Consider the following 26269-nt stretch of genomic DNA (forward strand, 5'->3'; position numbering starts at 1 on the left):
TCTCCAAGATAAAAAGTTACATTAAAATGAGGCTCATTAGAGGGTGTCTGGATGGCTCAGTCAGTTGAGAATCCAACTCTTCATTTCAGCTCAGGTCATGGTCTCAAGGTTGTGAGATTGAGCCCCACACCGGGCTCCGTGTTGGGGCCTGTGTTGGGCTCCATGCTGGGCTCTGCACTGGGCATGGAGCCTGCTTAAGATTTTATTTTTTTAAGATGTATTTATTTATTTGAGAGAGAGAGAAACAGTATGAGAGGGAGGGGCAGAGGGAGAGGGAGAGAGAATCTCAAGCAGACTCTGTGCTAGGCATGGAGCCCAATGTGGCACTCAATCCCAGAACCCTGAGATCATGACCTGAGCGGAAACCAAGAGTTGGATGCTTAACAACTGTGCCACCCAGGCACCCCTGCTTAAGATTCTCTTTCTCCCTCTCCCTCTACCCTTCCCCCCTCCCCTGTTCCCTCTCTCTTTAAAAAAAAAAGAAAGAGAGAAAATAATAAAATAAGCCTCATTAGATCTGCCACTTTCCTTAGGAAAAAAAGAAGTGTCTAAAAGTCTGTAAGAATAAATGAAATGAGATGAAATAAGCATGCAGTCCTTATACATTTTCAAATTTTAAAATCTTCTGTTATATGTCTAATACTTGTTTTACAAGTAACTTGTAAAAGGGGCTTTGGTTAAGTGAGGAGAGAAAACAATTCAAGTTTAAGATAGTAATATTAATTAACTGTATAGACTATACCTTTATTTTAATTGCCATGAAAATGCAAACAGCTCCCACTGTAAAGAAGGTCAACTGTTTTCTGTAGCAAAACTGTATCACTGTTAGAGGAAAAATCTATCTAAAGGTTGTTAACAAATCTTCCTAGTATCTATCATTAAATGAAGGCATTAATTCTAAAACTGCCTAAGGACTGTAAGCAATAAAACTCCAACCTATCAGAAAACAACATTAATATTCTACAATAGAGTCAAATAAAGAGTCATCAAAGTGACTGTTGTTCTTTAAAAAACAACATAGGGTCAGTTCCTTCATATATATATAATAGAGCTCACACGTTCATATATAGTTTATATACCTTCAGGCCTATAAAGTCCACAATCAATTATAAGGACCAGACCGAAGTCAATTATGAGACCAGCTACTAATTTTAAGACATTAATATTCATACTTTCCATGTTATGGTAAAGACATTATTTCTGTCCATTTGATAAAAATTTTACCAGAGACCCATAAACTTACTCAGATGTTCCAGAGTTAAATTACTGGATTAAATTACAAAATTAACGGTGGCAGAAATCTTAGCAACAAAAACTAACAAAGAATTCTCTATCATACTTCTGATTATTCTCTTTGACAATACAGTCATAGGTGCTTAAGGTAAGTATGTTCATAGGAAACATCATTACCCATTCCCTTTCCTGGTATAACACCAAACAAGAGAAAACTTACCATTTTAAGTACACAAAACTGAAAAAAATAATGTCAATTATCTGCTTCCATTGTACATTTATAATGTTTTCATCTAAAAAGTTTACCTTTAAGTCAGCCACTTCTTCATTATAATTATCTTGCTTGGTGACATTTGAAAAGGAGCGCAAAGCTCCCGTGAGACGGGGTAAAGCCATCTATTATTCTCAGTGATCTGTACAAGGAGAAACCTGGAACTGAAACAAAACAGATGATATTTATCTGCTGGGAGGAGGCTGGAGAAGTAATCAAACTCAACAAATTAACCTGTACAAGAGAAAAGAAAAACCAATTAGTTAAAACACAATTGCCACCAATGTTGAAAAATTCTGACACATTTTTTGCCCATGAAGTTTTTTAACAACCACACTGACTATGGCTGAAGGAAGGAAAAGGAAACACAAAAACACTTGTTTGTGGGTACTACTATAACATCCCTTCAAAATGAGTTTTACAGATCCCCAAGGACAAGTCTCCAGTACTGTCTTACCACTGCCAGTCACACTGGAAGACATGAAAGCACTTTCCCATCTTTTCTCCAATTTTGTTTTCTGCTCACTGATATCATCTCACATTATCCTTTACTTTCAGAGTCTCACCGGCTTTTTCTCTTCTTGAAGTATCAAGCACATTTCCATCTAAATGCATTTGCATTAAAGGTTCCCTGTTTGAAATGCTCTTCTGATGTTCATATAACTGACTCCTTGACACAAGATACTTCCTGAGATGGGACTTTCTTGACTACTCAATCTAAGACAAAACAGCTACCCACCTCCTATCTCTCAAAGCACAAAATTTCAATTCCCCTTATACTAATATTTGATATATTCCTGTTTATTTATGTGTTGTCTCGCTTCTCGACAAAAAAAGATTTATCTCACTGCTGTATCCTAGCAAATAGAACAGTCTGGGAATACTTTGGGTAATCGATAATTATTTGGTAAATAATGAAAGAAAGAAAAATGGAGAAAAGGAGATAATGGTAACAGAGAGACTTAAAAACAGAAGGAAAAAATTAAAGCAGCTGGGGAAGAGGAGAAAGAAGTCAGATGATCTGATCTCCCTGTTTACATGCTGACAAACAACTAAACCTTGTGGCAAACAGACTAATAATATTGACTATGAGGGGAGTCTCTTTATCTATGAAACACTGTTGGAGCATCATCCTGGATTAAGATTGCTTATTATAACAAAACTATAATCTACAGGTTTATAAGGCATGGCTCCCTGGACAATGTCACAAAAATTATGTAAGTCTCTAGGACAGTTCTCAGGGATGGTTTTGCCTCGCATGGGATAGTTGGCAATATCTGGTGACATTTTGAGTTATCACAACTGGAGAGTGGGGAGTATGACTGGCTTCTGGTAGATAGAGGCCAGTTATGCTGCTAAATATCCTATAATGCACAAGACGGTCTCCCCACAACAAAGAATTATATAGCCCAAAACGTAAGTAGTGCAGAGTTTATGAAATGCTACTCAAGAGTCTGAAATAGAGGTTTTTATAATCCAGAGACTTCCTACAGTCCTCAATTAAGAGATCTCATTGATTACATTGGGCCAAAGAGCATGCGTCCAATGTGGGAAAGAAAGAACCAGGGGGGCCATATAGAATATTTCAGACCACGCCCTGATTCTGCTCTTCATTGTTTATATCCTTGAAGTTATCACAAAGTTTAATACTTGGAAAAATCTCTGAGTCCAATATTAGAATAATTACATATAAAATAACTGAACTGTTTAACAAAATAAGAGAGAATTTAAAAATAATGAAGAATAAGAAATGACAAAGCAAAGTTGAAAATATAACTTTTAAAAATAAAAATATATGTTTATTAAATTTAAAAACAATCAATGGAAGGGTTTAGATTAGATGCAGCTAAAGAGAAAAGCAGTGACCTGAAATAAAGACCTGAAGAATAACCCAGTATGCTGTCACAAATAAACAAAGTATAGATTAAGAAAGACAAAGAGGAAGAAGTCCAAATATATCAAAATTCACAGTAAGTGTAAATGAATTAAACTTAACACTCAAAAGATTGACAGAATTACTAAACAGCAATCAAGTGAACATTAGAGTTACACCTAAAACACTGGACAATGAAATAAGATCCTCCTGTAAAAAATAACCAAAAGTAGCTGGTGGCTTTACCAAAAATATCAAGTCAGACAAAACAGACTTTAAAACTAAAGGATTTAAAAAAAAAAAGCCCCTCTCTACATAATAATAAAAATTACATCTCACTAAGAAAATATAAAAATTTTCAATTTGCATGCTCTGATGAAAGAGCCTCAAAATAAATTAAAACAAATAGAACTCCAGAAGAAAGTCACAAGTCCAACATCAGTGAAAGTTCAATATTTGATTATTGAGAGGTCAAACCAACCCCCCTTCAAAATTCAGTAAACTTATATAAGGGACTTGAGCAGTGAAACTAGTAAGTTTAACTTAATGAACATATACAGAAATCTGTACCTAATGATTAGAAAATACATATTCTTCACAAGTACATTTATAAAAGTTTAATGAAGTAGTCTGTGTATAGTAGACCATAAAGCAAATTTCAACAAATTTCAAAGAATATGTACCATACAGATCAGGGGTCAACAAACTTTTCCTGCAGAAAGAGAGAGTAAATATTTTAGATTTGGGAGGCCACATGCAGACTTTGTCACATATTTTGGGGTTTGTTTTTGCTTTTGTTTTATTTTTTTAATTTATTTATTTGACACAGAGAGAGCGAGAGAGAAAGAGAGAGAAAGAGAGAGAGAACAAGCACACGCAGTGAGAATGGCAGACAGGGTTGAGAAGCAGGCTCCCCGCTGAGCAAGGAGCCAGATGTAGGACTCCATCCCAGGACCCTGGGATCATGACCTGAGCCAAAGGCAGTCGCTTAACCGACTGAGCCACCCAGGCGCCCCTTTGCTTTAGTTTTAAACAACACTTTAAAGGTATAAACCTATTACTGGGCTCCAGGTGACCAAATTAGTTTGCTGACCCCTGATATAGATCCTATTTTCTGAGCAAAATACAATTAGATTAGAAATCGGAAACAACAAAGATAAAGTAAAAAAAACACAAATGATTGCATTGCAAATCAATAAGGAAATGGTATGAAAATGGCTGGGAAAAAAAGATTAGGATGCCCTATATCACACCAAAGAATTTCAATCAGAAAAGTAAAATGATTTAATTTGCAAATAAACACCCTAGCTAGCTGACTTTAAATTTCAACTACTCATCATTGGGAATGAACTTAGGAGAGCATTTCTGGGAACAAAATGACTCAGGGAATCACATCTGGATTTTTCTAACACTGGGTAAATACTGTCTGGAGAATCTGGAAGAAGAAATGAAAGCAAGTCAACAGACAGCACAGAACAGAGATTCTCTATGCATCAGTCATTTAGCTAAAACTAAGCCCCTGCTCTACTCCTCATCCCCAATTTTGACTCAGTAGATCAGATGGCACTGAGATGGGGCATAAGAATTTTACATTTCCAACAAGTTCAGGTCAAAGACCACACTTTGAGAACAACCGTCTTAGGGATATTATCTTTTATTCTTAAATCACCATTCAATTTTGTCTCAAATCAATAGTGATTAAGGAGTTTCCACCTACTAAGAATTCAGTGACCTGAGTTTAAGTGCACAATCTGCTTTCTAGGAGCCTTTCTCAAACAGGGTCTGTTAGAGAATTAAGTCTTAACTGAAAGTGACTTGAGTGGCTTTTTTCTCAATTCTCCCAAGGATAGAACATAGAGTTACTATTATCCATGCAGGAGAAATAAGGCACACAACAAACAATGCCCTTGGGGGCTGGGGTTTAAATTCTCTATCTAGATTAAGAGACTATAAAGATAGGCATTCTATTCATAATGTTTGACATTAACCCAGAAGTCTTTAAAGGTCTTGACAGAAAAATGAATATATTCGGCCTCAGAACCTGCCTTTTACCACATAAGTTAATGTTTTCAAAATGCAACATCATAACAAAAGACGTATGATACATGGAATATTCTGCTACATGGAATATTCTGCCTCAGGTACGTTTTAGAATAAAAGGGGTATTTGGGACCACTACTTCCATCATTTTGACATAACCCACTATAATCTCCTGAATCCCCTGTCCTTCTCAAAAAAGAGCAGGGCATGAGAATAAAAATGGATGAAGTCTAATTCAAAATCCTAACAAGATAATACACCCAATCTCTAAGAAGAAATCTAACAGCAGGGCCTGGGAATGAGGTCACACTGTTGCTACAGGAGGAAATTTTAAAACTCCGAGGTCTCACCAAAATGACCAATATTAACTACACTTGTCAAGAAAATGAAATAACCTATACTACTTGATTTCCTAATTTAGTTTTATCTGTTTTTCTTCCTCAGGTTGAATACTAACACTTTAAAAATGTAATAGCTCATTTGCTCATGATGACCTGTAAGTCATTTATTCACAAATATTTGAGTTTCTCTGATTTACCAAGAACTGTCAGACACTGGGTATAAATAAGATTTACAAAACTCTGCTCTTCAAAACTCACTGTACTTTGTACCAATAAAAAGATTACTAACACTAAAGGTATCTAAAATGTATAAAGGTCAAAATGAGAAAACAAATTTTACATCTTGGTCATTTATTTAATCAGCAAATATCTATAGATCACCAACTATACATTAGACACATTGTGAGGCTCTAAAGATTAAAAAAAATACATTTTGGGTTATGACCGCACTTGCTCTGAATAACAAGCTTCCAGTATGGCTAAGAATAGTTATAAAAAAACTGTAGGAAGACAGAAGTGGAATATCTAAGAGAGTGGGAAGGAAGGTAGGTAAGGACAGAAGTTGAGACCTACAGGACTTGAATGAGTTGCCTTTTAAAGAAAAGGTAAGGGTATGAAGGAGAAAACTAAAATAACAGACTTACTGCTTAAAAGAAAAGCCCTATATAATGTACATTTGGAGACCCATGGAATAAGAATAAAGATGTAAGCAGAGACCCAACACAATGTCTCAATCTAAGCACTTTTTTCCCTGACAATCAGAGTCATTGAAAAAAAATTAACATATTGTAGAAAAATTACTCAGGTTTAAGTTTGGTGAACAGATTAAAGGTGGGTCAAACTAGAGGCCAGCACAATAGACACATGAAAAAGTGCTCAACATTGCTCAGCATCAGGGAACTCCAAATCAAAACCCCAATGAGATACCACCTCACATCAGTCAGAATGGCTAAAATTAACAAGTCAGGAAACGACAGATGTCGGCGGGGATGCGGAGAAAGGGGAACCCTCCTACACTGTTGGTGGGAATGCAAGCTGGTGCAGCCACTCTGGAAAACGGTATGGAGGTTCCTCAAAAAGTTGAAAATAGAGCTACCATATGATCCAGCAACTGCACTACTGGGCATTTACCCCAAAGATACAAATGTAGGGATCTGAAGGGGTATGTGCACCCCGATGTTTATAGGAGCAATGCCCACAATAGCCAAACTATGGGAAGAGCCAAGATGTCCATCGACAGATGAATGGATAAAGAAGAGGTGGTATATACACACAATGGAATATTATGCAGCCATCAAAAGGAATGAAATCTTGGCATTTGCAATGATGTGGATGGAACTGGAGGGTATTATGCTGAGCGAAATAAGTCAATCAGAGAAAGACATGTATCATATGATCTCACTGATATGAGGAATTTTTAATCTCAGGAAACAAACTGAGGATTGCTGGAATGGTGGGGGGGTGGAAGGGATGGGGTGGCTGGGTGACAGACACTGGGTAGGGTATGTGCTATGGTGAGCGCTGTGAATTGTGTAAGACTGTTGAATCACAGACCTGTACCTCTGAAATAAATAATACATTATATGTTAAAAAAAAAAAAAAGATAGCAGGAGGGGAAGAATGAAGGGGGGAAGTCGGAGGGGGAGATGAACCATGAGAGACCATGGACTCTCAGAAACAAACTGAGAGTTCTAGAGGGGATGGGGGTGGGGGGATGGGTTAGCATGGTGATGGGTATTAAAGAGGGCATGTACTGAATGGAGCACTGGGTGTTATATGCACACAATGAATCATGGAACACTACATCAAAAACTAATGATGCAATGTATGGTGATTAACATAACATAATAAAAAAAAAAACTAGAGGCCAGCAAACCAGTTGGAAAGTTATTTATTACAATAAGCCAGATGAAAGATAAAGAGGGTGGAATTGAGGCAAGAAAAAGCAGAAGATGGATATGAGAGATACTTACATTTGAAAGACAGAATGGGTGGGCTAGCCTGTGAAGATGAAGGGGAAAGAAGCAGGACACCCAAATTTTTGATTTAGGAGAGGTAGAATGGTGGTGTATATATGTCTAGATGGCATACAGGAAGAGGAAAGATGACTGATTAATTCTGCTTTGGAAAATTTTGATCATGTGCCATCAAGTAAAATAATCAGTTTTGAATTCCCTATCAAAGGTGTGGGCTAGAAATAGAGAATTTAGTGTTACCACTTCAAGGTAGTTAAAACCATGAGTGAACACATTGCTTTAAATCAAATATAAATAAACCTGTGGACCTTCTACCTGAGAAAACAGACATACACATATATATTTTGTACTTCATTTCAGAAGCCTCATGGATACCATGGAACCCATCCACATAAACCCCTAAAAACCTCTTGAGAGTAGACAGTAGAGGGCCAAGAACAGAATTCTAAGAAAGAGATCAGCAAAGAGTTGTCATATGAAAAAAGTGTTACCACAAGAAAAGAGAATGTTTCAAATGCTGTTACAGAGTTCACAGTATTTGGCCACTCTCAGGTCTTGGGTGAGTTTAGCACACACACTTAAAAAAAAAAAAAACTGGGGGAGAAAGCAAATTTCAGTGGGTTGAAGGATAAATGAAAGGGAGAAAATGAGGTAATAAAATGGGTAGAAGCTATTTTTTCAAGGAACCTGGCCAAGAAGAAAAGGAGAAAGGGCAAGAAATAGTAAAATACACTGGGCCAAGAGTTTTTGAAATACAGGAGAGAGTAGAGCACAATTCCATAACCAGGGGAGAGCCAGTAGAGAGAGGGAAACGCTGAATAATCAGAAGGCTATGACTAAGGGAGTAGAGTCCCTGAGACTATAGGAAAGAACGAGAATAAAAGCATGAGGTAGAGATAAGACTGCTAGCAGGAAAAGCAGGGAGGGATGGATACTTGGAAATGCAGATATGTTTGTAACATGGTGAAGCAGAAAGTGAATGAGGAGAGAAAAAGGTGGTGAAAGTGAATTCCACCAAATGACTCTTATTTTCTTTGAGATCTGCTGAAACTATTCAAAAGACAATGAGAAAAAAATTTTGAAGACAGAGGCAAAAGTTTAATCACAACCCTTAAAGGAACAAAGGTTGGTATGATCTAGGGTTGAAGTTTTATAACATAGGGACAGTAGTAGTAGGACAATAGAGCCTAAATGATGAGAATAATTAAGTTCTGGATTGGAGGTCCAAACAAAAGGAAAAGACGTTCAAGTTGGAGGTCTTAAAGACACATCATTAATGTTCATGGTTAAAATTTCTGGTTTAGGGGCGCCTGGGTGGCTCAGTTGGTTAAGCGACTGCCTTCGGCTCAGGTCATGATCCTGGAGTCCCAGGATCGAGTCCTGCATCGGGCTCCCTGCTCAGCAGGGAGTCTGCTTCTCCCTCTGACCCTCCCCCTCTCATGTACTCTCTCTCTCATTCTCATTCTCTCAAAATAAATAATAAATAAATCTTTAAAAAAAAATAAAATTTCTGGTTTAGGGCACCTGGGCAGCTCAGTAGGTTAAGCGACTGCCTTCGGCTCAGTTCATGATCCTGGAGTCCAGGATCAAGTCCGTATCCTGCTCCCTCCTCAGCAGGGAGTCTGCTTCTCCCTCTGACCCTCCCCCCTCTCATGTACTCTCTCTCTCTCTCAATTAAATAAAATCGTAAAAAAATAAAATTTCTTGTTTATAAGACTACAGTGAATACACATTTAAAACAGAGGATTCTAGAGGGCAGGGGGGTGGGGGGATGGTTTGGCCTGGTGATGGGTATTAAAGAGGGCACGTTCTGCATGGAGCACTGGGTGTTATGCACAAACAGTGAATCATGGAACACTACATTAAAAACTAATGATGTAATGTATGGTGATTAACATAACAATAAAAAAAACCCAAAAAACGGAGGCATTCCTCTCCATCCCTGAAAGGGTGGAGAGGATGGTTGCTGGTAGCCACAGCTGATAAAAAAAAAAAAAGATAAACTGTCCTATGTAGCAGTTACCTCAGTAATTTTTATCCCTTATTTAGTATGACCTACTAAATGGCAAATAAATAAATGAAAAAATTCCTTTAAATAATAAATCTTAACACCTCAGCATATAATTTATAAAAGACTAAAACCCAAAAGACTACTTTTATTAGCCAGAAGTAGCCACCTCTGATTATCTGAATGAATCTTCAGAATGTTGATTAGATATACATACAGATAAAAAAGAAAAGGTCTTGAAGAAATTCATTGCCCTTTTAAACATTCAAATAGGGAAGAAAAAAATCTGAGAGGAATATATTTCCCTTTGTGAAATGATAATAACCAATAACCAGTGGGCTAGAATTCTAGTACACATTATTCTGAAATACCACATAGCAAGTTTTAAGATCCTTCATATTTCAAATCTGTGTTTCGAAACTCTAAAAGGGGTCTGACTGCTTGACAGTAACTTTAGGAAAATATAGTTACTCTATTTTTCATTATAAACAAATAAAATCTCCAAAACGGCCAAATTATATTTCCTAACGAACACAAAGTCAAAAATTAGCTGTTGGCAATCACGGATGCTAGAGAATTATTGGGGTGGGGGGAGTCAAAGTGATATAATTAGGTGAGGGATAAAAACACTGGAATGACGGGAGTAGGTTGTGAATGGAGTAAAATTAGAATTTAAGATTTCAATACCTAAAACAGAATTATATGCCCACAAACCAGATCTTGAAAAATAAACTGGAATATTTGTATTTTACTTCTAAAAAGTGAGTTGTAAAGAGTTAACACGGTCAAGATCAGAATTCAGAAAACATCAGCCTTCGTAGACACATTACATTTATAATCCTCTAGTATGCCATTTCAAAGGAGGGTAATTTTTCACAGTAAATTCTAAAATGAAAAAAATTTGCCCCTTATTCCTAACTTGTACATTATTGCCATCAATTAGTTAATACAGTAGAGTTATATCATAGGCACATTTACTTATTTGAATCAACCAAATAAAATAGGCCAAATAAAAGTTATAGAAAGACAAAAACAATAATACTGGAGATTCTGCCACTATTTTAATATACTGAATACTTGCTCCAGAGTGAATAGGGGATGAGCAATAACAATATGATGCTCCCTTCATGTTTGAATCACCATATGCATCTCAAAACTGTGAGCATCCTGCTGCACTGCAATGTTTAAAACCATGTTCCCCTTTTTAAAAAGATATACGGGGGCATCTGGGTGGCTCAATAGGTTGAGTGTTGGACTCTTGATTTTTGTGAGATTAGATCAAGCCCGGCATTAGACGCAGAGTCTGCTTGAGATTTCCTCTCCCTGTGCTCCTCCCGCCACATGCACTCTTTCACTCTCTCAAAATAAATAAATAAAATATTTTAAAAATATATATATATACACACATCATGGCCATTAAAGCAAGCCAACTTTCTCACCTAGTTCATATGAAGAAACTGATTATTTTCCAAGTCTGGAAAAAAGACACGACTGCACACAACATACTAAGACAGTGTGTTCTGACAAACTTGTGTCCAACTGAAGGACTTTCAAGGGCAATTTTAACTATTCATAATTTCCACCCATTATATAGTAAACTTCATATCCTAACTCATTCTTAAGCGAGAAGCAACTGCTCTTCAATAGTTTCCAATCAAATTAGAAAACACACTTGGAGCATGAAGAAAAGAGAAAGTAAGGAAAAGATAAATAATACATACATATAAACATTTTACATAAATCAACATATATAATGATTTATTAAAAATGAAATTTATATAAGATTGACACTCTCTAATTTACTTCCCCCAACTACTTACTTATATTAACCCCAGGTTTCCCACCCTAGGAAGAATGGACCTAGTTAGGCTCATAACTAAAAACCGAGGTCTTCATATTATGAGACCTCCGTAATTGTATTAATTTTACTTTTTAAGTATAAAGAAAGCTTTTCTTTAAATGCCCTTGAAAAAACAAGTGTCTAGAAAAACATATCAGCACCAGTTAAGAACAAGAAGAGTAGTCAGAAAGCACTTCACAAACACCAAACAAGTTCACATATTACTCTAGAGAATACATGGAACAGATACACAACATACTAGGAGTGTGTATCTTAACTCTCTCCACACCGGTCTAGTTGAAAAGGTCCTGGCACAGATTATCTGAGAAAGGCAGAATTCTCATTCCACCTCAACCTATGGGCTTCTGGAGGACAGACCCAAAGAACTTCTGTCTGTCCCTTAATAAAACCTGAATTCACCAAACCAAAACTCTAGTGATTCTCTAGCCTTAGCTCTTTAGAGAGAAAGGGTTTTGCTGACCTTACAGTTGTTCCACTATATCACAACTTTATGGAACACCATTACATTCCTGAATATGAGCTTCTTTTGGAAATCTGACTCAAGTTTTTACACCCAAACAACTAGGATTATCCACTCAGAACCCCCAAAAAATATTTATCGAAGGGTATGATGACATTAATCTTTACTTATTGTTTTGTGCTAGTAGAGGAAATTCTTAAATAGCCCTAACACTGACATTATATAAAAGAAGTTGGCACACACTCACTATCCCTCTTTCTCAAGTACAGAAAAACACTAAAATCAGGACTCAGATGAATTTATATGGTAAACAAAAAATATAAAAACAGAAAAGTAAATTATTAACTAACTCACTAGGCATTATGAATGCCTCTCTATGCACAAATACATAGAAAGTAAAAATTCTATGATGTTACTACACTGCATTTAATATATATGATTTATTATTTCTGGAAAAAAAAGGTATTGCCATGGCCATTATTTAATATTCAGGTCTGAAATGTTTGTTTCAATATTTATGAGTAAAAACTTAACTACCGATATAAAAAAGAGCACTTTCTTTTGCTTTCTGTGATATTAGTCAGAAACATGCCCTGACAAATAGAGTCCACCAGAATATTTCCCTGTGCTTTGCTCTGAGATGAACCATCACTTCTTATGCACAGCTTCCTAAACTGAAAAAATGTTTGAAAGGGTCAGGCCTATTAGTTCTCATTCTTTCTATTCTAACTTCTAGGCCACTTTTAATTATATATTCTACAATTGAGAGGAAAAACAAGTTTTGACAATAACACTCCCTACCTTTTTAAAATCTAATTACTGAAAGAAACATCATGTTTCAAAAAGCATTACAAACATTTTTAAAATATACTTTCTCTAATGTTTTAAAAAATTATAGCATGTGACTTTAAATTTTTTAAACAGTAATAGTCATTTCTCTAAATATTGTTGGTTAACAATTTTTACAGTGGATATACCAGGAAAATCATGATATTTGTTGACTTAATAAAAACCACATCTGTATAGGTTGAACAATGATGTTTTTCAACGTTTTATAAAAATTTCCATATAAGTATAGACCATAAAATAACTGACTACTAAATGTTGCTTTCTGATCATAAACATACTTAGAAAAACTATCTGTACTTAAGTTATCAAATTTATGCACTCTTTCCCATATTAGTGACTTCTAAGTAGGTGAACACACCAGTCATCCTGCTTTAAGTCTTCTCTTCACCAAGTTAATTAATCCCATTTCTTTCCATCAAACCCCTCATTATGCCTGGGTTTACATACTGTAAGTTGCAGTATTTTTTAAAAGACAAAGATCTGAAGCAAATAAGACAAAAATTAAACCTGTTAATCTGCATGGCAAGTATATTAGCATTTGTTATTTTCTGAAATCTCCCATATTCTTGAAATATCCCATAATTAAAAGTTTTAATTAAGTTTCAATAAATACAGAGGCTAATAAGAGAGAGAATAGTTTTAAAGCATCAAACTAAATGGCAAATCATAGGTTCTGAAAATACTACCTAAAAATTACTAGGTTAATGAGAGACTGAACATCTGAACACTGAACATCTCGGTGCTTGTTTAATGTTCCCACACACATTGTGCTTCATTGCCATTTAAGGTAATAGTTCATCATAGGTTGCCAATTTTTTTTAAATAGGTACCAACTTTTTAAAAGGTTAAAGGGGAAAAAGGGACACAAAATAAAAGATTAGACAAGCCCATCATAGCAGCACACTTTAAGAGACCATTTGTAAAGACTTGAGAAACACCAGGCTCACCAGGGTGCAAAAGTAAAACTCAAGGTGGTAATCTAAGACTGAAACCTAATCAATTTTCACAATCATTGAAAAAGAAGGTGTTAAACAAAGTGTTCTTTATCTCACTTTTTATTCAGTACCAATAAAAAATATATTGCATCTGGTGAAAACACTTTTTATCCCTTCATTAATTCATTCAAAAAAATTTATTCAGTGCGGATACATGGTAAAATTGCTGATGTGAAACTGTCCCCTCTCTATTAGTAATATTTTCTTCTCTACTGGATCATCTCCAAGCCCAAAAATATGATATAGGGGCTCCCATATTTAAAAACCTCCACTGACTCCACAGCCCTCTTCAATTAACACCTACTTTTCAGCTTATCTACACCATAATTCCATTCCAATCAGGCTTTTACCTCCACTGTTCCAACAAAAGAGCTCAAATAACCTCAACATTGCCAAATTCAATGTTACTTCTCAGTCCTTGTTTAATTCCTGTCAGTTTTTTGACCTAGTCCTTCTAGATACAGTTGCTTCACTTTGCATCTAGGACACCAATATCTCATCTCTTGTTTTTTCTCCAACAACACTGGCACTTTTTCTCCTGTTGGTTCCTCCTCATCCTCCTATCCTTTAAGCACTGCTGTGCCCTAAGATCAGATCTCAGACCCCTTCTCTAGCTACACTTGTTCCTTAGGTGATCCCATTCAGTCTCAAGGCTTTATGTATCATTTATATGCTAATTCCAAATTCTTACCTCCATCCCACACATCTCATCTGTAGTCCAGATTTGTATACCCATTACTCTTTCACATCTCCACTTGCATGTCTAATAGTCAACTCAAACTTAAAAATATCAAAATTGATCTCTGAAAATCTCCTCCTGTGGTCTACCTCACTTTAATCAATCATAACTCCATTCTGCCTGTTGCTAAGGCCAAAAAAACTTGGAGTTATGCTTCACTCATCAGCAAATTCTCCCAACTCTACCTTCAAAATATACTCAGAATCTCGAGGTGCCTGGGTGGCTCAGTCGTTAAGCGTCTGCCTTCCGCTCAGGTCATAATCCCAGGGTCCTGGGATCGCGCCCTGCATCGGGATCCCTGCTCTGTGGGAAGCCTGCTTCTCTCTCTCCCACTCCCCCTGTTTGTGTTCCCTCTCTCGCTGTCTCTGTCAAATAAATAAAAAATCTTAAAATTATATATATATATACACACACACTCAGAATCTGACCACCCTCTCTTCCCTGGATTATTACAATCGCCTATCTAGTCTCCCTGTTTTCATCCTTACTCTCTAACAATCTAGTTTCCATACATATACAAGAATGATTCTTCCCCAAACAGGTTAACATTTGTGGCTCTCCTCTGCTCAAAATCTTTCAAAGGTTTCCCATATCTCTGAGTAAGCTTCAAAAGGCTTAAAGAATTTCGCTTTCTCTTACATTTTGATCTGATCTCTTGTAACTCTCCTCCTTGTTCATACTGGGACATCCATATTGGCCTTCCTTCCAGTGATATAACTATCCTAAGCAGATCTCCCTGCATGAACAGTTTTCTCCCACATGCCACATAGGTAGCTCCTTCATTTCCTCAGGTCTTTGCTTAAATGTTTCTTTACCAGAGAAGACTTCTCTGAACACCCTATCTAAAGCAGCACCCCCTTCTTTGATCCTTCTCTTACATCCAACTCACTTTACCTCATGGCACTTATCACATGACACACATTTTCTGTGTTTTTAATCAGCTTCATCCAATAGAATATGAGCCCTGTGAGGGTGGGAATTTTGCTTTGTTCATTGGTGCATGTGGTATCCACATCACCAAAAATAAAATAGTGTTTGGGGCATAGTAGGTTCTCAGTAAGTATTTTGGCCAGATGGATGGACTGAGTAGAAGGATAAAAGGAGGCCAAAGTGGCCACAAAAAAGGGGCAGTATTTACAGGTCTGGACACATACACACACATGCACATGAGTGCACACGCATGCACACACACACACACATATATAAAATATATATTTTTTTAATGTTTACATCATCATTTCGGGACCTCAAAAATATCCCCCCCCACATAAGTTAATCAAATCATTTGATTAATTTATTTTAGTCCTTAAGGAGATGTTTTGCAAACTAGTAAGTTTTCTCAAACACAAAAGAAATAAAAATCTAACATGATTTATTCAATTCATGATGCCACTCTTCTCAAAGAACTCAAGAACTTATACACGCAGAAATTTAATTCTAAAATTAATATTTGGGTATTTTCTAAATCTCAAGCTAATATAACAGGAAACAAAAAGCAATGGTAAAAGTTGACAGTTACTGGAAAACCTAGGGTAGGAGTGGGCTCAGAAGGGAAACCATAGTAGAATGTAGGAACAGCGTTCACTCACCTGATATTTCTTAACTAGCATTTCTATTATATCCAATAAATACAAAGAGAAGAGCTCTGAAAAACTGGAGTTAAATCAACCATTTTTCAAATTCCCTAATAACTCTAATTTTTTTCCCCAAGCTAATGGGCAAAATCAGTAACTTAGGATACCAACTTTTTCACTTTTTAAATCAATGACAAAGCCTCTACCTTGCTTACTTCAGACTGACCAGGCAGCATTCATGGGTATTAGTATTTTTCCTTGCTTCAGGTCAATTCAAAGTCTCACAAAGCCAGCATCTTGACTAGCACCTCACAACTGCAGTAGTGTATGGTCTTGCTTTTTCCCACAACTGCAGTAGTGTATGGTCTTGCTTTTTTCCAGTACCTTGCATGGTTCTTAGCCTACACCAAGAAACTCAATAATTATTTGTTCAATAATGTGTACTCAGAACATTAATCTGTAACTCTTTCCAGAAGTAATCTTTAGGTTATTCCTTGTTTCCCCAACCTCAGAGTACAGAAAGTGCTAATATTTTGCAAATTTCCTTCACTCCTTAAAGAATGCTCAGAAAAACCACTTAACGAACCCCCCTGGTGTTAAAAGCCCTGCTTAAATCAGGTCTAATTTAGAAAATGCATGCACACTGGGAAAAAAATGCACTTATGTTATTTTTGAAAACAGTATTATCCTCACATTAAGTTCTTCTTATAAATCATTTATGTAGGGTTTTATAATTAAGTTTCTTAAACCAAGATGAAGGTATATTCATCTCTATTGATGTTTAAAAGTAGAATTTAACATTTTTATATTGTTTCATCTGATTAGCCTGTTGGGCATGTTATTGACTTCCGAGAAAGTAAGTAAAGACATTTTTCTAAAAAGGCAAATAGAACCCTCCAACAAAGGTGTGTCTGTGTGGTTTTCTGTCTTTGGGCGTGTAAGAATTGGAGGCAAAGAAACGTGAACTTGGAGAAGTCTGGGGCCAGCCTTCTCCCTGCAGGCTCAAGATCAACCATCCCAGATAGGAAAAAAAAAAAAAAGAAGAAAAGAAAAAAAGAAAAATTGTCTCACCAATAAGAATTTCCTCTCTTTGGAATGGGGAATATGTTTTCCTTTATCAGATTTGCATGCCATATTTCTTAGCTACACACAACTGAGTGACTTGCTAGTCACTGACTTAACTTCAAAATGACCTAGCTAGTCTTCAAAAATGCTGGGAAAGTAGGGCGACTGGGTGGCACAGTCAGTAAAGCGTTTGACTCTTGGTCTTGGTTCAGGTCATGACCTCAGGGTTGTGAAATGGAGGCCTACCTTGGGCTCTGTTTGGGATTCCCTCTCCCTTTCCCTCTGCCCCTCTCTATTCCCCCCACCCCCACCACACCCACTCTCTCTCTCTAAAATAAATAAATATTTAAAAAAATAAGTAAAAATAAAAATTCTGGGAAACATTAGCAACTACCTCTCTGACTACTCCATAATCCTGAGATAATTCCCTCCCTTCTTCTGAAGTTCTGCTTTAATAGACCAGAACAGAAAATTAAGAGGCTTCTGAATTCATATGGTTTAATCAGAAGTTCTCCAATATGAACTAGTTGCACTGGAATCACTGGGGAGTTGTTTGAACACAGACATTTCTAGACACCATTCCCAGAAATTCTGATTCAGTAGGTTTGAAAATCTCTGGTTTGGTTATTAAATAACTAGGTGTGAACTTTCTCTCCTTCAAATATAAATATTTCTCAGGAATGATCTTATTAAAACATATCCTGAGAATGCTTACTGCTACCTGTAAATTTATTACATATTACTAGCTTTAAAATTATGTACCTCTTCCAAATTCCACCCTTATTTTCCGTGTCAGTTCAAACCTTTGATAATGAATGAACTTCCTAACAATTCTCTTTGAAGAGACCACAGAAGTGGAGGAAGCCCAAAACTCCAAAACCAGAAAGATAAAATGAGACTCTATCTTAATTTACAAAGATGCCCAAGAGTTAGCCTATTCAAATAACAATGAGGAGAGGCAAAATGACATAGTACGAAAGTCAAATTAAAATAACGAGAACTGGGGCGACTGGGTGGCTCAGTCCTTAAGCGTCTGCCTTCGGCTCAGGTCATGGTCCCAGAGTCCTGGAATCAAGCCCCACGTCGGGCTCCCTGCTTGGCAGGAAGCCTGCTTCTCCCTTTCCCACTCCCTCTGCTTGTGTTCCCTCTCTCACTGTGTCTCTCTGTCAAATAAATAAAAATAAAATAAAATAAAATAAAATAAAATAACGAGAACTGAGCTCAGATGTCCATTTTTGTTTGATGATAAAAAATCAGCTAACTTCTCTGGGTATCAACTTTCTGATCCATAAAATAAAGAGGAGTTTCGAAATGATTTTTTTTTAAGCTTCATTTATTTATTTATTTGAAAGACAGAGAGAAAGAACACAAGCAGGGGGAGCAGCAGAGTGGGAGGGAGAAGCAGGCTCTCCACTGAGCAGGGAGCCCAATGCAGGGCTCGACCTGACCTGAGCTGAAGGCAGAGGCTTAGCAAACTGAGCCACCCAGGCGCCCCTCAAAATGATTTTTTTTGCCCCTTTCAGGTGAATGATCTGATTAAAACAGAATATTCAGAGATGGATTAAATTGCATTAAAACTGATTAACAGAGTTTCAGAAATAAGACAACCTGTAAAGCCGATGATCATACCTAACAGCAGAAAAATGAAACTGAACAAACAGCAAACATTCTCAAACATACTTGCTCATGTACATGCAAAATAGAGGACTTAAATGAGATGATATATGCTAAATGAATGAACATTTATATATTATATAGTCTACTATGAGCTAGGCACTATAGTAGGCAAAAGATGTAAGAAATAAGACCCAGTACCTACTTTAAAAAACTTCACAGTACATTGTAGGAGACAGACATGTAATGCCTACCTTCTTACAATTAATAAATACATAAGATACCTTATTCTTTCCTCCTTGGTAATTATGCACTTTTTCTTTCCATTAATGTTTGTGTTTGTTAAAATTTCAACTGCAGGTAGATATCTTCTCAAAGTTGAAAACTGTGCCACATTATATCAAGATATATTTTGCACTGCAAAGGCTTATGCTAACTACCTTTCCAGAGAAGATACTACGGGGCAAAAAACTTACTTGTCAGTAAGTACCATACATATTTCTGATGCATATGCTTTGTGCATATAATTCTTGTGAATTAGAAGTTAATAACACATAGGAGATCCAATGAGACCAATGTAAAAGCTGGAAAAATAGTCTTTTTCAGGTAGAAAGTGACTTCCAATTGTGAACTTTGTATTTAAGCCAATTTTGCAAAAAGAAAAAAAAAATTATTCTTGGGGCTCCTGCGTGGCTCAGTTGGTTAAGCGGCCAACTCTTGACTTCGGCTCAGATCATGATCTCAGGGTCCTGAGATAGAGCCCCACGTTGGGCTCCCCACCCAGTGGGGAGTGTGCTTGAGATTTCTCTCTTTTCCTCTCCCTCTGCCCCTCGTGCTCCCTCTCTCTCAAATAAATAAATCTTAAAAAAAAAAGAAAAAAAATTACTCTTAACTGGCAAAACATTGGCATATATACTTTCTTTTTGATCAAAGGCAAAATCAAGTCATGCTGTTCAAGAAAAATAATCTGCTCCTCTTTAGAGGCCAGTTACATATAAACACTGACAATAACTTAGTTTCATGAAAAGCCTTACTTTGGTTCACTAGAGATCCAAGACATGAAAAGGAACCCTACTTAAGATTCTGTTAAAAGGGTGTGGGACTATAGAAAGTTCCATAAGCACAGACACTGTATCTCTCTTGATTTTCTAGGCCTAGCACAGTGCCTGGCACAGATGATGACATGAATGAACTGTTCAACAGGGATCAAGAAGGCTAAACCATGAAAAATTAATTCACTCAAATAAGATTATTTAGCCTACACTTAACTGGCATCTCTAAGGAGCATTTTTCTCATGCGAGACTATTATTATAGCCACCATTAAAAATAAAAGATACATGCACAGAAGTTCAATCCAGAGTAGAATCAAAAGCTGAATTCTTAACTTTTCACAACACTCTGAAAGTGAGAAAAAAAAATTTCATCCATGAAACATGAAATCTAGTGATGGAGATACTGGTTATTCAATCCAATCTTACTTAGAGAAAGAAAATATGCTTACTAACTTGAGTACACATGTGATACCATTCATATCAATTATGCTTCTTTTAAACCAAAGAATAGCAAAATACACGAACGCATTGCATTCAATAAATAAGTTAACTTATGATATAAAAACTATTTAATACAACTGCCCCTATTCCCACACCACCTCCCTCACACTCGCACACATTTACTTACTTCAAAATGAAATTCTAGACTCGGAGATTGCTAAATTCACCCACAAGTCACCACGACCAACTCCCTAACCAGACTATTTACTTTGCAGTGTGGGGGTAAAAAAAAATATAAAGCATACTTTTCTTCCAAAATTTGTGAGAGGAAAACGAAAGTTACCACAGCTTTGTAACAAAACAAAACCTAAAGAAAACAAATTACCCTCGCACAGGAACGAAAAATCACCCCATCTGGTCACCACGTTGTGGCCTTACACCTGGGCAATATGTGACTTGGGTTGATTTTTTTGATCACCACCCCCCCACCTACAAATTCCAAGAGTGGGACCAGACTGTCAGAGACCACGGTCAAGACTTTTCAGGCCCCGAGAGGGATGACAGCTCGTGGCTTGCCCCCTAGTCCCGAGGGGACTGTCCGGTCGCGTCGCCCACCCCGAAGTCCCTGCCTCCGGCCAGCTACCCCTGGACGCGGCGCCCCTCCTCCTTCTCCCACCTCCACCTCCTCACCTCTCGGCCCCAGCTCACGCGCTTCCCATCACTCGGTCAGCTCCTACCTTCGCGTCTCCCTCCCTTTCGTTTTCATTTTTACTTTCCACGCCGGGTGGGGAGCGGAGGGCAGAGCTGAAGATGCCAGCGGGCGACTGCACCGCTATGCCTTCCTCTGCACCCCACCCAGAGCTCTCTGGGGTCGCTCCCAGTCACAGAGTACAGTGTCCCGACCACCGAACAGACCTAGAAACCCGGAGAGGAGGGAGGGGGCGGAGCAGGCGCGGGCCTACACGTCACCCGCCTGCAGCGGCGCCAACGTCGGCACGTCGGCTCCCTCCTGCCCCACCCCGTCCGCGCGCGCCGCCGCCCGCCTGCCGCCCGCAGAGCGGAGCTGCGAGGAGGACTGCCCTGGCGCCGAGGGCGCGCCCCGGAACGGGCACGGGCGCGAACGCGCGCGTTCCTAGGACTCGGCGGTCAGGTGGGTGTCCCTGCGGAGTCAGGCCTGCTGCGTCCAGCTCGCTACCGGAGAACTTTGCTGGCAATTACTTGAGCTGACTGCATCTTTTCTCCTATTCTTTTCCCTAAGATGAAGACAAGTAATAATTCCTATAAAGGAGAGAAGAGCAGTAAGTATGAAGTCTGAAGAACCGGGTAATTGCGATCTTCATCACCAGCCAGAGCTCCCAGCCCTTGGACACTTTATACACGGTTCTCTGGTCTCAGGTCCGCTTTCCTTAAGCTTTCTGAATTCTCAGCTCAGTTATCTTAAAGTTATCTCTGCTAGCCGGTCCTTTGGTCTGACGGCCCCCACCAAAAACAAAATGTCTGAAGAGTCCTTGGTTCATTTGAAAAGACAGACGACATTAAGAAAAATTAACTAACCTCAAGAACTGTCTGGTGTATGTGTATACAGTTCTAGACTAAACGTCGGCATGAGGGCATGACTTAATGTGTCCTAGCTTCCTCCTCTTCCATCCCCCTTTTTCATGAGCAGTGTGTCTTGATGCCTAATGGAACTGTGTTTTATTGAAAGGCAGTCAATAGTAATCCACTTAATACTCTTAACTGGCCAAACCGTAACTGGAGTTCTGTGTTCAATCTAGATTGAGCACTTAAACAAACAAACAAACAAACAACAAAAAACAACCTCCGAGAAGCTGGGATTATTTCATAGAAGAGCAGATGATGAAGAGAACCCCAAAACGTACCGCATTAAAAAAAAGTACTGGTTGGACTTGGGAGGATTCTCATAGAGAGAAAGCTCCTGGAACATCTCCAAATAAACACTAGTCATGTGACATTAGATTTATTTCATGTGGTCGGTCTCAAGAGATGCAGACTTGAGAGAAACAGATTTCAGATCCTGAAAAGAAGATCCCCTTCTAGCACTAGTCACAGAAGTTTTCTGCCTGAGGATATGTGGATGCCCTCAACCACTGGATTTGACCTTAATTAGATTCTAAAGGCTTACTTCATAGACACTAGGTGAAGGGGAGCCATACATCAAAAGAATTAGTTCATGGTTTTATTAAACTTATTCCCAACCTTGAGATTGGATCAGCCCATGGTCCCAGACTTAAAAGCATTTACAGGTTAATTTATGAGACAAGACAAATGCGTCAAAAGGTACATAATGAGAGGAAGCCGCATGATAATGAGAGGTACTAACAAAAAGTGCTAGAAATTCACATGACAGATTGTTCTTATCACAGTTCCTTGGAGACTTAAGGAAGAAGGAGGAGACTGAAAATGGACCCCACTAGAACTGCCCTAGAACTAATCAAATGCGGCTCTTTACCCTTGAAATGTGATGGATCCAAATGGAAACATGCAATAAGTACAAAATATACACCATATTTTGAAACTTAGTACAAAAAAATAAAATATCTTAATTCTTATATTGAGTACCTATTGAAATATTAACATTTGGTATACACTGGGTCAGTATATTAAAAGGAATTTTACCTGTTCATCTTTTTTTTAAATATGGCTACTAGAAAGTTTTAAATTACGTAGGTGGCTTGCATCTTATTTCTATTAGACAGTCCTGACCTAGAGGAAAATACACTTCACTGAACTCAAAGAACTATCTTTGTCCTCTTTGTAATCCCTGGAGGGTTTTGCAAAATATCAGTGGAAAGAGTCTGCTTACAGGATACCTAATGAAGAGAAAGAAGACTGTCCAGAAAGTGTGCCATGAGCAAAGACAAAGAACCAAGATTACGGATGCACTCTATGATAACGAGTAACTTGTTGGTCTATAATAGAAGGTGCTTATTGGAAAGTAATGACAATAAAGATAAAATTAGAAACTAATCTGTAAGAAGACTCAATTTTTAATTTAAGGAATTTAGTACTGTAGGCAATCAGGATCTGGCAGTTAGAAAATGGGATTGTATGAAACTTTTGTCAATATTGAGTAGGGTGGGGACGCCTAGGTGACTCAGTCAGTTAAGCGTCTGCCTTCAGCTCAGGTCATGGACCCAGGGTCCTGGGATGGAGTCCTGCATCAGGCTCCTTGCTCAGCAGGAAGCCTGCTTCTCCCTCTGCCTGCCGCTCCCCCCTGCTTTTGCTTTCTCTCGCTGACAAATAAATAAAATCTTTAAAAAAAAATACTGAGTAGGGTGGGTTGAAATTAATGGGTGGTTGGGCAACCAACTAAAACTCATACTTAAAAACATATTATTTCAAAAACAATAGGGGATTGCTTTAAAATGATTATAGTAGTCCTGCCCCTAGTCCAAGGTTTCCCTTTCTGTTGTTTCAGTTACCTGAGGTCAACCACAATCTGGAAGCAGATGATCCTTCTGATATATCATCAAAGGGTCAATAGTGGCCCAATGTTATGTCACAATGCCTGTGACATTCACTTCACCTCTAGTAGGTGTTTTATCCTCTCACATCCAAAGAAGAAAGGTGAGTACACTACAATAAGATATTTAGAGAAAGAGACCACATTCACATAACTTTTATTACATTATATTGTAATTATTCTATCATTAGCCATTGTTGTTAATCTCTTACTGTACCTAATTTATAAACTGAACTTTATCATAACTATGTATGTGTAGGAAAAAACATGGTATATACAGGGTTTGTTACTAGCATTGGTTTCAGGCATCTACTGGAGCTGTCTTAGAAGGATCTTGCACAGATAAGAGGGCATTATTGTACAGCACATCTCTAAAGTGGAATACTTTATAAGAATTAAAAAGTATGGCATGAATCTGTATTGCTTGATATGGAAATATATCAAGGAGTACAACTGAGTAAATAGTTTGTAAAATAATACATACACAACATGAACCCATATATGTAAAATTATATACGTGTGTATATGTAACTAGATTTGACTAATAGTGCCTTAATTTTCTCAAAATTGTCTCAAAAACAGAAAATCTCAAGGTGAAAGTGTTTCCAACATATTTTAATTGGCTCAACAAAGTCATCCATGTTTTTTGGTTCTTTTCATCTGTATGTTCTATCATCCTTAGCATGTTAGCCTTTCATTCTCACCCTTATCACACCATTAGTTGTCAGAATGGGTTGGTAGGCTCCAGATGTCTGGCCCTTAGTATCTCTTTTAGTATGTGTGTCCATTAGGTCTGTTCAGCTCAGCCGTGTCCCACAGCCTTGGCTTCTGGACCTTTTTGGTTTTACCTATTCTCGGTCCATTGTTCCCCCTTCTTTTTGCATACCCCAACTTAAAACATTGGGTCTTAAAATTACATCTTTGCTGGACCCCAGTGCAGTTTTTTTCCTGGAGCCGACACTTAACTGCTGGGGGATGCTGATTAATAAAAGACTCAATTTTAAAATGAGCTTCCCTAGTCTTGTTAATAAATGATGATGATATGGAAAAAAAATTATGATGGCAGACACGGTTGGTTGCCTAACCAGTCACCATTTTTCTCCTCTTCCTTGATTAATAAAACGAATTTGTTAGGTTACCAAACAACTAAATAGATGTGAGCTCTTCCCATTACCCTGGAAGTAATTCTAATTCCCTTTGAATAAGAATTTTGTAGAGGTGGTCACGTGACCAAGGGATAGTCAGTTGGGGGGATTCTGCAATAGGTTCTATCTAAGTGGCAAATATATGCTTATAAAATCTATAGAGAGTTATTCTTGGCTAACTGTTCAAGATGGTGGACTCGGGGGGCGCCTGGGTGGCTCAGTTGGTTAAGCGACTGCCTTCGGCTCAGGTCATGATCCTGGAGTCCCGGGATCGAGTCCCGCATCGGGCTCCCGGCTCAGCGGGGGGTCTGCTTCTCCCTCTGACCCTCCCCCCCTCATGCTCTCTCTCTCTCTCTCTCTCTCGTTCTCTCTCTCAAATAAATAAATAAAATCTTTAAAAAAAAAGATGGTGGACTTGGCATATAATTTGCCTAATGTTCTTTCCTATACATGCTGAAATAAAAAATTTAGAAGTAGAAAAACTGAGGAATAAATAAAAAAGTAAAGATAGTGTGTTTGTATGCATGTACTTATGTGGAGAGAAGGATGATCAGCAGAGAAGAGAAAAGTAAATAAAACTTCAACAATTTCCTGGGAAACAAAGCTATAGTAGAGGTCTGACTAGGAATAACACCCAAAACCATTGCCAAAAATTACAGTGAAGAAGCTACAAAAGAGTTGGTTGAGGCATGGCAGAGAACAGAAGTGAGATTAAGGGTTGAAAATGCGGATAACATTGTAAATATGGTACACTTGACTCAGGCACCACACACATTTCCTTCTTCATTGTACACTCTGAGAGCTGACAAAGACACCTGCTACCAAACAAAGAAACCAAACAGACCCCAAAAGACTTCTTCAAATGAATTGTGTAAATAGTAGAGAGGAAATGAAAGCTTTTATGTTGACAACACAGAGTAATACCATTCTCATTCTGGTACTCAGGGCCAGCATCCAGAGAGCTAGTTACTTGCCTACTCATCCTAAAGTAAACCTGATATTTAGCATTCCTGGTCCTGCCCCATCAAACCCAGCCACTTGTTCACAATTACTACATAGGAGAGAAAATTGGAAGACATCCTACTTACTAAAAGCAAAGGAAGGGTGCCTGGATGGTTCAGTCAGTTAAGCGTCTGACTTCTGCTCAGGTCATGATCCCTGGGTCCTAGGATCAAGTCCCACGTTGGGCTCCCTGCTTAGTGGGGCCTGCTTCTCCCTCTGCCTGCTGCATCCCCTGTTTGTGCTCT

At 37.9% G+C, this 26269-nt stretch overlaps 1 protein-coding gene, 1 long non-coding RNA gene and 1 other non-coding gene across 8 annotated transcripts in view; 2 read left to right on the top strand and 1 right to left on the bottom strand.

Moving 5' to 3' along the window:
* The window catches only part of ASCC3 (activating signal cointegrator 1 complex subunit 3), a 332162-nt gene extending 310777 nt beyond the window's left edge, over nt 1-21385 (bottom strand). For 2 of the 6 annotated variants that reach the window (XM_073893707.1, XM_073893706.1), the window contains exons 1-2: nt 21084-21385; nt 1540-1668 (exon numbers count right to left, since the gene is read on the bottom strand). In XM_073893707.1, the coding sequence (XP_073749808.1) occupies nt 1540-1629 (90 nt within the window). In that variant the 5' untranslated portion in view covers nt 1630-1668; nt 21084-21385. Of the gene's footprint in view, nt 1-1539; nt 1669-20580; nt 20698-21069 lie in introns of all 6 variants that reach the window. The other 4 variants (XM_073893704.1, XM_073893705.1, XM_025863078.2 and 1 more) reach the window with 4 other exon arrangements.
* LOC112819464 (small nucleolar RNA SNORA38) lies at nt 17113-17245 on the top strand. Its single transcript, XR_003206860.1, has one exon. It is a non-coding gene; the product is annotated as a small nucleolar RNA SNORA38 (small nucleolar RNA).
* Nucleotides 21386-21434: 49 nt separating the features above from the next.
* LOC141372967 (uncharacterized) overlaps nt 21435-26269 on the top strand; it is a 50247-nt gene continuing 45412 nt past the window's right edge. Inside the window, exons 1-4 of the long non-coding RNA XR_012378510.1 lie at nt 21435-21543; nt 21652-21788; nt 23107-23349; nt 23833-23981. This is a non-coding gene — a long non-coding RNA (uncharacterized lncRNA). The remainder of the gene's footprint in view (nt 21544-21651; nt 21789-23106; nt 23350-23832; nt 23982-26269) is intronic.

The sequence above is a fragment of the Callorhinus ursinus genome, unplaced genomic scaffold (genome assembly GCF_003265705.2).
Source record: "Callorhinus ursinus isolate GAN/ISIS: 27379988/994484 unplaced genomic scaffold, GSC_fseal_2.0 scaffold6, whole genome shotgun sequence".
Lineage (NCBI taxonomy): Eukaryota > Metazoa > Chordata > Mammalia > Carnivora > Otariidae > Callorhinus > Callorhinus ursinus.